General features: G+C 41.2%; 1 protein-coding gene across 8 annotated transcripts in view; it reads left to right on the forward strand.

Annotated features, from left to right (window-relative positions):
- KLHL32 (kelch like family member 32) overlaps positions 1-14,627 on the forward strand; it is a 275,868-nt gene that overhangs the window by 116,526 nt on the left and 144,715 nt on the right. For all 8 annotated transcript variants that reach the window (XR_011997162.1, XR_011997170.1, XR_011997169.1 and 5 more), the window contains one exon: positions 10,369-10,467. Coding sequence is in view for 5 of the 8 variants with exons in the window: in XM_026002906.2 (XP_025858691.1) it covers positions 10,369-10,467 (99 nt within the window). In the remaining 3 variants the exon portion in view is untranslated. The remainder of the gene's footprint in view (positions 1-10,368; positions 10,468-14,627) is intronic.

The following is a 14,627-nucleotide window of genomic DNA, read 5'->3' on the forward strand; positions in this document are numbered from 1 at the left end:
AGTAATTTTTTTTCTTAAACCATTTTTAGCTCATAGGTCATATACAAATATATGATGGGAAAATTTGGTATGGGGCATGTGGTTTATTTACAATGTAGACTGATTCCTTTCTGTCTACTTGATATCTTCATTTGGATGGCAATAGGCATCACAAACTTAAACATATATCCCAAAATGGAACTCTTGATTCATCCTTCAAACCTGTTTCTTCTTTTTTTTTTTTAAGATTTTATTTATTTATTCATGAGAGAGAGACAGAGACACAGGCAGAGAGGCAGGCTCCCTGAGGAGAGCCCGCTGCGGAACTCGATTCCAGAACTCTGGGATTGCACTGAACCGAAGGCAGAGGCTCAACCACTGAGCCACTCAGGAATCCCAAAATCTTCTTCGCACTGCAAGTCTACCTAGTTGCCTGAAACCTGGACTCTGAGTGCCATGTGACAAGGGAACTTATGTGTCTTGTTATAGTCTTATCTACAGTCCCAGAAAGGTGCATAGAGTACTGTAGACAGAAAAGGTTTGCCAGTGGAAAGGTTAAATTTCTCTGCCCTCAGTTTCTTTATTTACCACGTGGGACTAATACCTACCTTGCAGGAGTGAGGAGTGGGGAAGAGGGTTAGAAGGAAAGAAAACCTATGAAATTACCCCACAAAGTACTTGGCACATAGTAGGCAATGTGTCAACACTGGAAATAGGGGGTCATTATTTGTGAAGTAGATTTATTTGTTCATGGAATTGGCAACAACCATAATGAAAAAACAGCTACTTTTTTTAACTCTATAAAACATGCCAAGTGTTACTCTAAGAATTTTACGTGGGTTATCTCATTTTATCTTTATGTAGACTATGGAAGTAGATAGTAGTCATCTCCCTTTTTGTATATGACTGTGCTAAAAAAGAACGTATCAAGGACTTGCCTATGTTCCTACAATGGACCCTACAGCCATATTTTACCTCCATTCTTTATAAAGCAAAAACAAAGGATTTCCTAAATGAAATTGGATATAAGTGATATTTTTCATGGGAAAAAAAATATTTCATGGCTTCCTTCGCAAAAATTAGGCATTCCTAGGCCAGTGCTCCTGGAGCATAATGTGCCCACCACTGTTTTAGCATGAATTACCCCACAGCATAATCGTTTTGTCTGTTTCTTTGTTTTTATTTGTGTTTAAGCACCTAACAGTGACATAGTAGAAGCCAACTATAAATAACCAATGGGTTATTTTTCAAGGCCTGTGCATTTTTCAAGGCCTAACCATTTTTGAATATCAGTATTTTTTAAGTATTTCTTTCTTGCTTGGTCATATTAGCATTGTAAGAAACTAGCTCTGTTTGGAGAAGCCCAGCTTCACTAATAAAGCTCTGTGGGATGAAACCTCCCTTGTTCATCACACTTGAAAGAGCACTGGTTATAAAAGTAAGTCTTAATAATTAATTTGGCTTTTCTTATAACCTGTAATGACTTTCATGTTTCATTATATTTAATTGCTGAGACTGCTTCTTTCTCTTAGAAACTATCAAAAATTTGTTCTGCTTTTTCACATAATTAGGCCATATTTTTTTAGGTAATGTAAGTATGTATAATTTAGCTTTACATTTGGTTGAATAATATATTTTGTTAATTTAAACATAATGAAGGAAACTTTGTTAGAAATGACTTTCTGACAGAACTATTGATCTCAGAGCTTTGAAATGCCGGGATCATGCTAACGGAGAAGGGGCCAAAAAAAAAAAGGGGGGGGAGTTTGTTCATATAATATAAAAAGACCAAGTTTTTTTCATATGCAGAATTATTTCACAAGTTCATGAAATGAATGGTCTCCAGCCAAGTACTCCCACAGCCCTCTGTGCCTGCCACTATCTCAGCATTAATTATACCACAGCTTAATGATTCTATTTGATTTTTTTCTTCTGTCTCTACTTAAGCATCTAGCTGGAGTATTTCATCCATCATCCTGCTGCATATCCTAGAATAGGGAAGGAAGAACCAGTTTCACTAGCAGCATCTATAGACGGGAACATCCTCAGAATTGCATGAATGATCACAAGTGAAATTTTTGCAGGTAGGGCATCATGTAGTTTACCTGGCAATGTAGCGTTAGTGTCCTTATCCATTCTCAGATTTCTTCTTGGTATCGTAGAGAAGGTTATGCTTTTTCCACCTGTCTGTAACCTTAGAAATTTCAAAAGAACCACGTGAGGATGTATAAAGAAAAATAATAGAATCTCAAAGTGATTTCCACACTTTATTAGGACATTTTTATTATTATTTTACCTTTGTGATTTATGACATTCTTTAAAAATATCCTGAAAATCAGGACACCTGGGTGGCTCAGTGGTTGAGCATCTGCCTTTGGCTCAAGGGGTAATCCCGTAGTCCTGGGATCGAGTCCTGCATCGGGCTCCCCACAGGGAGCCTGTTTCTCCCTCTACCTGTGTCTCTGTCTTTCTCTCTGTGTCTCTCATGAATAAATAAATAAAATCTTTAAAAAAAAATCCTGAAAATAATCAACATCAAATCTGTTTTCTATTTTTGCGTGTTCTAGTACATGGAAGAGTTGATTTTTTAAAAAAGAAATTGAAGGTAAATTGATATTTTTAAAGGTTTGATATTGAGATCTTTAAAAAATTTGTCTAACTATACTAGTATGTCCAGAAGAAAGTCACCTGACAAAATTTGTTACTTAAAGAATCAGTAATCAAATCACAAACTCATTATATACCTTACCCAACCCAAAGGTTACCTTTATATAAACATATTATTTCAACTGTTATTGAAATGTCTCTTGTGTCCTTTTATTTATCTCCTTCAATTGAATAATCCTTGATAAGGCTGAGCATGTGACCAGGCTCCTCCGTAGAGGCTTTTGACATCTTTTCACATTTTCCTCAGGAACTGTATTTGTCAAGCCTGTGGATTTCTTTAGTAAGTAAATCTAGAGCACCCTTCTAGCATGTTCAATAGCAATGAACAAGAAATAGGGTGGACTAAGATGTCCTAGGTAAACTAACATACACACACATAACCCACGCAGGGCAAAAACACTTAGTTGCATGAAAAAAATCCAGATAATAGTTGATATCACTGATCTATCATAAATAGATATTGTGCTGAGAGTCATGACTTACCTGCACTCTGGTTGCCTATACAATATCTGTTCCCTCTTTTTTCTTTATAGGAAATTCCAATTTGATTTGGGACAATACTGCATGTAACCGTGAATATTCAATTTCCCAGGTTCTTTTCCAGCTACTGGTAGCTTCATGACATAGTCCTGGCAAATGAAATGCAAATGGAAGTCTGTGTGCAGAGTTTGTCGGAAATCTATTATTTCCTGGGAAATAATGACAGACTGAACTGGCACATAATTTTTGTTTTTTTGCAGTCTTTTTTCTTTATGCTTTGAATACAAATGCAATGCCTGGAGGTATAGTAGCCATTTTGTGACCACGAAACCATGGGCTAAGATTGGACAAATAGGAAAATACAAGAAGTCTGGTTTGTTGGTACTCTAAGCCCCCTAATCCATTTTGTGAGTAAGTCTCTTACTTGTTTAAAGCCATTTTGTTGACACATAGCCATACACAATTGTAATACATGTGCATTTGCTGAGTCCTTAAAACCAACTTTGATATAAATGTTATTTTCATTGTATAGATAAGGACATTGAGGCACATAGAATTGAGGGGATTTCCTGATCTCATTCAGCCAGCAAGTATAGGAGGCAGGATTTGAAATCAGACAGTGTGACCTAGAGCCCATGGACTTAGTTCACTATGCATCTCTGGTAGTTTGGAGTCCAGGAGATTAATCCCTGGGTCAGGGAATATCTTGCAAAGCTTTGTATAGGTAATGAACTTTGAGTTAACTCTTGGTTGAGTAGGATTTTTGAAATAGGGAGATTGAGGAAGTTAGGAGGGCATTCAAGGTGGAGGAAAAGTACTGCTTCAGTGTGAAGAACAATGGGCTATTGGTTTTAGTAAAGGGACCATAGGTTGCACAATTGGAAATAAGTTCTAAAAAGTAGGCTGTGGCCATTTCTTGATGGTTTCTGAATACAAGGACCAAAAGTTTGAGCTGTATCTCTAAATTCGGACCTGACTTAGGGAGAGCTACTGAATTCTAACCAGCAGGGCTCAGACGGAGCATTTCAACAAAAATTGGTGAACATTTGCCCAAGTAATAAAGACATTTAGGAACTACAATTCGTGTTTTATTTTCCTTACTTGAATTATTTTGTTCTTAAAAATAAACTTAAGCTGTCAGCAATAGAGGTACAATACAGGAGTGATTTAGAAAATAATTTTGCTTTAAACATAGGCGCCACCTGGTGGATTAAAAAAAACCCATAGTCTAACAGCTTTAAAACAAAATCTAAATTGATGGCAAGTTCTCATAGCTAGATTGTATTCATATTCTGTCTATAAGAAGTCTCTTGAAAAGCTGTATGCAGATGTTTTTATTTATGTGTCTTAAATATTTGATCATTTGAAAGTTATTTGCATTGTTGTAATTTACCTAATGATTTAGACATTCAAAATTGTAATAATTTGCCATTTCACTATACCATACAGGAAAAAAAATCCCAAAGAAACAAAGCATGAAAAAGAGAAAAATGTGCTCATTTGTTCTTATCAATAGTATTAAGCCCATCTAATTTGCAGTTATAGTAGTGCTAGCAAAAGTGCATGTGCTCCTGTTTGCACAGTTACGTGTTAGGTAGAGACCTTGGTTGCCTGGCTTTCACATAATCAACTCCTTCAGCCTACTCTATCTACAGTCTAGAAATAAGTGAGTAACTATTCTTTTAAGGTTTTATTTATTTATTCATGAGAGACAGAGAGAGAAAGGCAGAGGGAGAAACAGGCTCCCGGCAGGGAGCCTGATGTGGGGTGGGCCTCAATCCCAGGACCCTGGGATCATGACCTGAGTGAAAGGCAGATGCCCAACCAATGAGCCACCCAGGCATCCCTTGAAGTAAGTGATTTAAAAGTAAAGTTAAAAATGAAGAAGAAAACCTTGAAGAACCAAGATACATGATTTCCTGAAGATGCCAACACATCTGTTCACAAGGTAGAAAAAAAGGTCACACCAGGGGGCATGGGGGTAGCTCAGTCTGTTAAGCATCCGGCTCTTGATTTCTGCTCAGGTCATGATCTCAGGGTCATGAGATTGAGCCCCACGTCAGTTTCCATGCTAGATGTGGACCCTGCTTATGATTTTCTCTCTCCTGCCCCTCTAATCTCTCTCTCTCTCAAATAAAATAAAACAAAGAACAAAAAGTCACTCTGAGACTTGCCATGGTTATTTTTTTTTAATTTTTATTTATTTATGATAGTCACACAGAGAGAGAGAGAGGCAGAGACACAGGCAGAGGGAGAAGCAGGCTCCATGCACCGGGAGCCTGACGTGGGATTCGATCCCGGGTCTCCAGGATCGCGCCCTGGGCCAAAGGCAGGCGCCAAACCGCTGCGCCACCCAGGGATCCCCTTGCCATGGTTATTAAAGGCTGTCCCTAGCAGTAGCTAATCTAAGAAGCAAGGTAAAAGTGGGAGAGAAAATAAAGAGAAGAAAAAGAATAAGAAGAGAGAATTAAGGGGGTGGATGCTCAGTGATCTGGGAGGAAGAGTGAAGAAGGAAACCCAGGGATGCCTTGGGGTCTGTGTGCTGCGCCAGGCCTACTCTGCCCTCCCAGAGCCCAGCTGGGTGAGTCTGGGCTGAGGGAGGTTGCCCATCTCATCATGCCCTGTGCAGAATCTCACCTCAGGCTCCTCTCTCCTCTTGAGTTTTTTGGCCCCATGTCATGCCCAAGGGTATTGGGGGGATCAGGAGCCCCTGTCTTATTCCAGTTTGGAGGGCCTTCATTAGAGATTGTTGCCAGTTCAGCTATCCACGACCAACCCTGCTTAGATTAGTGGCTAGAGGACAGATTTGGAGTACTTAAGGGTGCCTCCTTCCAGGCAGGCAACTGGACCGACCTCATGACTGAATTCTGATGTAATGACTCTCACGGGTGTCTTTAGAGACCACCACCTTCTATTACACTCATGGCTTTTCCTTCTATTAAAAGTTTGTCAGACCACCCAGTGTCACTCTGACATAGCCATAGCCACTGATGAGTTCTTATTCCCAGTTGATCAAAATGAGTGCTGAGTCTCAGCACTTGGGGTAGGAGTCACATGCAGATTTTAGTTCACGTGACCTAGCTTGCCACCAACTGCCGGAGAGGTTCTATGGTGAGATTGTCTCCTCCCCAGCTAGCCTTGTCCAGCTCCCCTCTTTCAAGTTCAGCTTCCTGTATCCTGGCATCCAGAGGTCGGGTGTGAGTGGATGAAAGGAAGAAAATATTCCATCTGGAGGGCCCTGTGAACAAGAGGCACTCACATCCCACCTAAGAACACATCAGAATTTCTTTGTCCAGTCTGGAGAAGCCCCAGCCCTGCTTCCACCCAAGCAGGTGAGTGTCCCTGTGGAAAGACTACCCAATGCAGTGTGGCAGCTTCAGTGGTTTATACCTTCCCTCACTGCATCCTGGACCACTTGACTTTATGCCTCCTACATTTCTTGATTCCTTTTGTTATTCAGATATTTGGATTATCCCCTGTTGATACCTCCATCTGAGCTAAACTCCTCCAATGTGATGAATGACTGGATGTGTCAGGCCACTAACATGAGCTCCCACATGGCCACTGAGTTCTCTAGACTCTCAGGCAACACCCCCCTTCCTGCTGGTGGTCCTCAGTGACCCTGCCTTGAGTGCCAGACTAGATGTTGTTGGGACTCCAATTCTGAAAGGCCTAAACGTAACCAGCATATCCTTTGCAGCACTTAAACTTAGCTGCCTTAGTTGTCCTCCGCAAGTAGGCGTGTTGAGATCCCTTCCTTCTGCAGAAAGCTGTTTTCATCAGCTCTTCCGGGCAGGTGTCAGGCACATTCAGCGTACTGTAAATCGTGAGATCAAACCTTTGTTTGTATTCCTGCCCAAACACGAGTTCTCTGGAAAAATATGTTAGAACAACCAGTCACCAAAGATAACAAAGCTGAATTTGAAAGACTCCAGTGCAAGTGGGGCTTGCCAACACTCGTTCTGTTTCCATAAGTGAGACCCAGCTTTCCTGGTAGGGTTTGTTTCTTGTTTTGTTTCTTTCTCTCTCTTCTCTCTCTCTCTTTCTCTTTTCCCCCCAGACTGTATCCTTTCAGTGCACTTAGGGATTTCCTGTACTAAAGCATCTTCTAGAAAAACGTATGTTATAATGAGAGAAGAAAAAACTACAGAACAAAAAGTAAGAAACAAAGGCAAAAACAATCCTGGTATGGGTATCTCCTGCGAGGGTTTCTCGGAGTGAGCCCGCTGGACGTGTTACACATGCTGTGGAATATTCATCTTGTCTGTCTGTGATATCTGTCTTTGTGTTTGGCATTACCGAGCCTTGGAGGTTATCGTGAATGCCAGTTGTGTGAAATAAGCGCAACTGACAGGATTTAAAGGCTCAGACTAACCTTTCTAATCCATCTATTCCCCATTCTGTGCCTTAGGCCATGCCTTTTCTGCAAGAATATACTACATCCTTGCTTCTGTGAGGGGAGCTGCAATAATTTCCTGAATGTCAGTCAAAGCCGCTCTCCTTGAGGAGTGGGATAAATTCAGGTTTCTCCTTCCGACTAAATGGGAAAGGAACTATAAAGAATTTTTGAGAATAAGATGAGTGTTGGTATTTTTGCAACATATGCTTAACTTTTTCACTTCTTTAGTAGTTTAGAATATAATTTATAATCCCTTTCTTCTTATGTTACACTAATCAATGAAAGTAATTCTGAATGTAAAAACCTATCTAGAGATAAGCTAATTCATCAATAATTTATTAAAATAAATTCATCAGTATTGAGTGAAAGCTATGTGTTGGGCATTATTCTAAGCGCTGGGGGTATAAAATAGACCAAGTCCCTGCCCTCGAGGATATTATATTCTGTGGGTGGAGAAACAGAAAATGACCAAATAGATAAATATGTATGATGTCAAGAGGTGGTAAGGACTAGGAAGAGTAAAGTGAAGTGGGGAGATCGGGAATGAGAGTGATGGGGAGCAGGGTACTGTTTTACCTCGGATGGCCAGAGAAGGCCTCTCAGGTAAGATGGTGTCTGAGCAATGGTCTGAGCAGAGGACATGAATGAGTGAGCCATGCTGATATCTTGGAAAGAGTGGCCCAGGCAGAGAAAACAGCAGCTAGTTGTAGATACGAAGGTGCTCAGGATATTCACAGATACTTTTATGTTGTAGTGAAGATTGGATTTTTTTCGAGTAAGAGAAAAAGTCATTGGAGAGTTCTGCATAAGTTGTGTTTGGATTCTGGAATTATTTTGAAGATAGAGCCAATACAAGTGACTGACAATGGATCAGATGTGAAATATGAGGAAGACAGGAGGAGTCAGGAATTGACTGGGGTTGTAGCCTCAATAACCGACAGTTGGTGTTTTCTGCAGTGGTAGAATTGGGATAGGAGCAGGTTTGGTGCTTTGTCAGAGGATCAAGAGATGAGTTTGGGGCATGTTTAATTTGAGCTGCCCATTAGATATCCAAGTGGAGAGAGGCAGTTGGATATAAGAGTCTGGAGTTTAAGGGTGAGCTTGGGCTAGGGAAAAAATAAATGTGAGCATAATGAGTAGTAGTATAGGTAGTTTTAAAGTCATGGGATTACATGATGTCATCCATGGAATGAACAGAGAGAGGAAAGGAGAGATCTTATTACTGAGTTCTGGATGTCCCCAAAGCTTACCATCCGGGAAGGAGATGGAGAGGGAGTGAAGGAGAGAGATCGACTTTGCTAACTGCTATTGGCTTGAGTAAGATTAAATGGAATCGCTGTTAGATTTGGCCGTTGGATTTGGAGGTCATTGGTGATCCTGATGAGACCATTTTTAGAGGAACATTGGGAACAAAACAGGAGTAGATTCAAGACAGAAGTAGAGCAAATAGTGGTGTTTTATATGGACAACTTTCTGGAGGAACTTTACTATGAAGGGGGCATGGAGGAAGCTTGGGGTCAGGGGAGGGGATTCTTATTTCTTAAGAAAGAGCTATCGAGAGGAGTATTTGTATGCTGATGGGAGTTATCATCAGTAGGAAGAGAACACATAATGCTGTGGAAACAAGAGGGGACAGTTACTGGTGGGAGGGATGGAGATCTAGTGCACAAGTGGAGTGTTGAGTAAAGCCAAAAGTGCTGATACAAATAGGAGTAGGTGGCTTGATAGATTTGGTGGTGGGAGGCTTGGAAGATCATGGAGTTAGAGTAAGGAGAGACAGGAGGAGGGGGAAGCTTGAGGAGAAAGGAGCATGAGGGAAGAAGTAGAGTGAATTGACCACACCAGTATTTCTCAGGCTTTCTTGCACACTAGAACCACCAGGGGCCTTGTAACATTTGTTGCTGGGCCTCATCCCAAAAGTTTCTGATTCATTTAGGTCTGGGGAGGCACCCAGGAATTTGCAATTGTGAGAGATTCTCAGGTGATGCTGCTGCTGGTTCCCAGACTACACTTTGGGAACCACTGGGCTTTGAGCTGGGTTGGGATGGTGGAGTAGCCCTGAAGGCCTCCCTGTGTCTGGCATTCATGCATATAGACCGAATCTAGTCAATGTAGTCGTGTGTTTTTCTCTAGCCCTGTTTTGTGGCTCAGGAGCTGGCAACAGTAGGGACAAGTTTGAACTTACCCAGGGAAAAAAAATGCAGAATTGACCTGACTAGTATATTTGGAAAGCTTTACTTCTCTGTGATCCTTGTCGCCCGAAAATGCTGTTTCTACATCATACATTTGAAATAGAAGGGATTAGAGAATCTGAGATTGAGAAAAAGAAAAATGAAAGCTTGTGGTTGAAAATTTTTAGGGCTTAGAAGTAAAATGGAGTAGTAGCCTCCTCTGGTCTCCTGTTGAAAGGGGGAAGCATACAGGCTCTTGACGTAAACTATCTGCTAGCTGTGCTCTTTCTGTGATCTACAAAACCGTGAAATATACTTTGAAAACTAAAATTTGGTTCTTCTGTATTTTACAAGATGACTTCCATCATAAACAGAATTTTATGACTATTACATTGTTCTTTGCAAATGTTCTTGTCCTCCCGCAAAAATAAATGGCTAAGAGCTGAGCTTTACACACGGGAAATGAGTTCTGGAAGCGACAACTCAGCTATTTGAGTGAGGGCCGCAGCTCCATCAGAATAGGAAAAAAGAGAAGTGGCTTCCATAATAAAGTACAGTATTAATTCAGATCTACTCTGTTAAGCAACAATTTAAATATAGTGGACTTGCATATTAAGCAAACATTAATTTTTAAGTAACTGGTAGTTTTCTTTTCGTTAAAAAACCAAACAGATTTTGCTGGAGCCGGGCGTGATCCAGGATGTGTTGGCAGCTGGCAGTCACCTACAGCTGTTGGAGCTGCTCAACTTATGTTCGCACTATCTCATCCAGGTGTGTGAACTTGTGTGCTGCTGCTTTGCGCTTCCTAGCCCTTACCCCTGCAGTCACCGGCTGTACCCCCTGCTCCCCAACCTGTGGGGTAAAATGGCAGTGGGGGAGATGTGGCTTGTGGTAGTAGAATTTCTCCAGGACACAGGCCAAGAGGCTCCCCGGAGGGCAGCTGCAGCTCTCATGTTCCCCACTCTCTCCATCCACCCGGGTCCCCACTGCCCTTGGCAGCAGAGTAACTCAACAGCCATGCTCCAGGTTTATTGCTGGGACTCTGGGAGATGACACTGGGAAGGGTCTCCATTTGAAGCAACGTTGTCTGACTGCAGGAACAATCCCAAATGCACAAAAAGCTGGATAGTCATGTAAGATTTCAGCAGCAGTGGCTAGTATATCACAAAGTCCTATATAATCTGGTACCACGAGAACTTTCTAGGCATTAGTGCTGGAGAGGTGATAAGTGGCCTGTGCATCCTTCCCGTGGTTTGCTGGGATGCTCAGGAGGGGGCTCTGGGAGGGGGAGGAAGAGAAAACACTTAGCTTCTGAGCACCAATGTTTCACATTTAATCCGCACATCTTTGCACATTTTTATGGGTGAGAAATCAGAGATTTAAAAAGTACCCAGCTTGCCTGAGGTGATAGAGCTGGTGAGTGATAGGCTTTTCTGATTCCGAAGACCATTGTTTTCTTCTTGGATAAAAACTTTTTGGTTCATTAGGAAGACATGAGATGTCTTAAGCAGACAGTATGGCTGTGAGGCTTTTATTTTACAGAATTAAGTACTAGTTCCCTGTATTGGGCTCCTCTCCTCCACTGGCATGAATTTTACTTGCATTTGTTACAGCATTATAACAACAGTGAAAATAAATTTTTAACAATGATAAATCTACACAATTTAATTTTACTATCCTTGTGCATGTGACTATATTAGTAAGTACAAAAATCCTATTTGTTTTCCTGCCCAATTATTTTCTTTTCTTCCTTGTCCTTTTCTCTAATTCTAAATATAGCCATATTGTTGACTTCTGTTATTCATTAGATAGTTTCTAAAGCTTTCTCATATATCATCTTATTTCATCTTCCCAGCAACCTTGGGAAGAAAGTGTGGGGAGTGTCAGCCACATTCACCTGAGGAGCAGTTCAAACACAATATATGAAAGTTTTATCATTATCTCAGCACATTTAATCTAACAGTAAATGTTTAACTATTATCATCTTATTTTCCTTTCTTTTCCCTTCAGTATTGTTGGATGGTATGGGAGAGCTGTTTTTAATCCCTTTCTGCAAGTAGCAAAAAGAAAGGTTACAAGGCTTCAGAGGTGTGTGTTTGACTTGTGAAATTGAAATTACTTTTATTTGACATTTTTACATCAAACATTGCAACTTGAACCACCATCATCACCTGATTCACTTTTTCCGTGGCAAGTAATATTCAATGATGTATCTTGCCAAAAGTTTGGTTGAGTGCTCATTATCATGATGCATATTTAAATAGTGTGTGTGTATGTGTGTGTGTGTGTGTGTGTGTGTGTGTGTTTACCTACACCTATAATGTCTATAAACAAGAATTCCAGATGAACTTCGGAACTTCATGGGTATTTTCTCCTGTCCCATCAGATGAATTTGTTGAGATACCAAGTGATTTGTGCACTTTGGAACTTAATCTCTGTAGTTCATTGTTTCACTTTCTTTTCTCCAATGTTTTCATTTTGTTCTCTCATGGAACTTTATTTTTCCTTTTTATCCGTGATTTTACAAGATGTCCCACAAATGGAAGAAAACTTTAGCTACAGGAGAACCAAAGCCATGTGTATGTAGAATTCCTCATAATGTCAGTCTTTTGAAAATGCATATCCTTCCTCTCTTTTTCTAGGATTGTAAAATTACTAGTCTGGGTCGGTCTGCTTTTACATTTTGACGTAATCTTGTTAACTACACCTACTTACTGTGTTTTGGTATTATTGCTCAACTGATTCTTAATTTCATAGGGGACCATTTTATTGGGTATATAAAAATGTTTTTTGTTTAAATGAAAAATCTTTAGTGCTTAAAATATACTTAGAAGTTGTGCCCTATTGGGGTGCCCAGATGGCTCAGTCAGTTGGCATCTGACTCTCAATTTTGGCTCAGGTCATGATCTCAGCGTTGTGGGATCAAGCCCTGCATCTGGCTCTGCACTCAGCGTAGACTGTACTTGTCCCTCCCTCTCTGCTCCTCCCATTGTTCTCTCTCTCTCTCTCTCTCTCTCTCTCTCTCTCTCAAATTAAAAAAAAAAAGGAAATAAAAAAGTTGTGCCCTATCAATGAAGGATAGACATTTTTCCATTCCTGCTCAGTACTTTATCCAACTAGGAGTTTGTGAAGCCCTTCTTCCCTACTAAGATGTCTGGTCTTGTTTGTTATTTTCAAATTACCACTCTCTCTTCAGTATTCTTCCAGAGTTGTGAAAGGTATCTGTTCTGATACCTCCTGTTGTCCTCTGGTGCTCATTCATGCCTGAGGGAACCCCTGGGTTGATACCAGTCTTTGGGATATCAGCCGTTACCTTGCCCAGAAACTCCTCTGCACAAGGGTGAATGCTGCTACTCCCCAGCAAAGGGAAGAGATACTTGAGGTCACTGTGTCCTCTCCTTTTTTTTTTTTCTTCAAGATTCTATTTATTTGACACACACACACACACACACACACACACACACACACACACAGAAAGAGAGAGAGAGAGAAAGCACAAGCAGGGGGAGGGGCAGAGGGAGCAGGGGAAGCAGACTATGCACTGAGCATGGAGCCTATCAAGGGGCTCCACCCCAGGACACTGGGGTCATGACCTGAACCAAAGGCAGAGCCTCACCAATTGAGCCACCCAGACACCCCTGTGCTCTCCTTTTTCTGGCTTTTCCTTTGGGAGGCTGATGAGGGCAGGGGCTTTAAGCCACAGGAACAGTGCCCCCCCCACCCTTCAGTGAGGACAGTCAGTGAATTAGCCTCCTATGCTGTGGAGCATTCACCTTCCTCATTTTTAGTTCCCAAGCCTTCTGGATGGCAGGTCCTTGTGAACACAGGTTCTCAGCGCATGTTTGTGGAATAAACAGGGAGGCTGGCAGTGCCTAAGATGTGTGTTAGTTGGGGAGGGGTCTTGGGGCAGGCAGTGGCTACAGCAGTAGCCTGTTGTTCTGAGATAAGGGGTTTACAACAGCTCGGGTTTGCATCCTTCCTCACCCTCTTGCCTGCGCAGTTCCAGAGGACTTTGCTCTGTCAGGGTATTCTTAATACACAGGACCTGTTGGACTTTTTATCCGCTGAGATCAAGGTCCAAATAAAATGTGAATGCTTCTTTCCCTTCTCTTCCTTCTGCTCCCCTTTCTTGTACATTGTGCTTTTTTAAAAAATCATCAGAAAGATGCAGTTTATTAAATTCATTAAAGTGCAGTTATTGTCTTCAAAATGGGTCTAGTAAAATGCAGGAATTACCATGCTTTTCAGAGTATACATGTTTCTATACATGCCATTCACGATTTTAAATCTTATAAAGGATACTCTGCAGACTTCCCTGAGGAGTGATGGGCTACAGAGGTACTGGTGCCTATGAGTCCCTTGGTTTACCGAGTCCCTCAGGTAAACATTCCAGACTTTTGGAATCTGGTTTGTTTTCACAAACTCTGATTTTTCCTAGACTTTTTAAATGAGCTGCTGAACATCTCCACTGACCTATCACACACGTAGTTCAAACTTAACATGAGAAACCCTGTCCTTTTCTCTGTGGATGGTACCATTAATCCACTAGTTGTCTAGAAATTTCGACATCGTCTCATACTCCTTCCTCACTGTGCTATCCAATCAGTTCCCAAGCAGAGTTAATTCTACCTCCCAAATACCTCTCAGACCTGATCCTTTTCTTCATCAGTAAAGCTCTTACTCTTTTGGGGGGGCTTTCATTACTAGTGCTAGATTATAGTGAGTTCCTCATGTCCTCCTGAGGGGTCTGCTTGTTTCTAGCCTTTCTCCATGCCAAACCATAGTCCCCAGAGCCTTCATTATCTTTCTCAAGGTGAGGAAACAGCATTTGTCAAAGTCCTCTCCATACCAAGCATTTTGGACAGTGGTTCTCATTTTCCCTCTGCTAAGGAATCCCTTAAAGCAGGTAAGCATTATTTACTTTTTACAGA

This window comes from Vulpes vulpes, chromosome 1 (assembly GCF_048418805.1).
Source record: "Vulpes vulpes isolate BD-2025 chromosome 1, VulVul3, whole genome shotgun sequence".
Classification (NCBI taxonomy): domain Eukaryota; kingdom Metazoa; phylum Chordata; class Mammalia; order Carnivora; family Canidae; genus Vulpes; species Vulpes vulpes.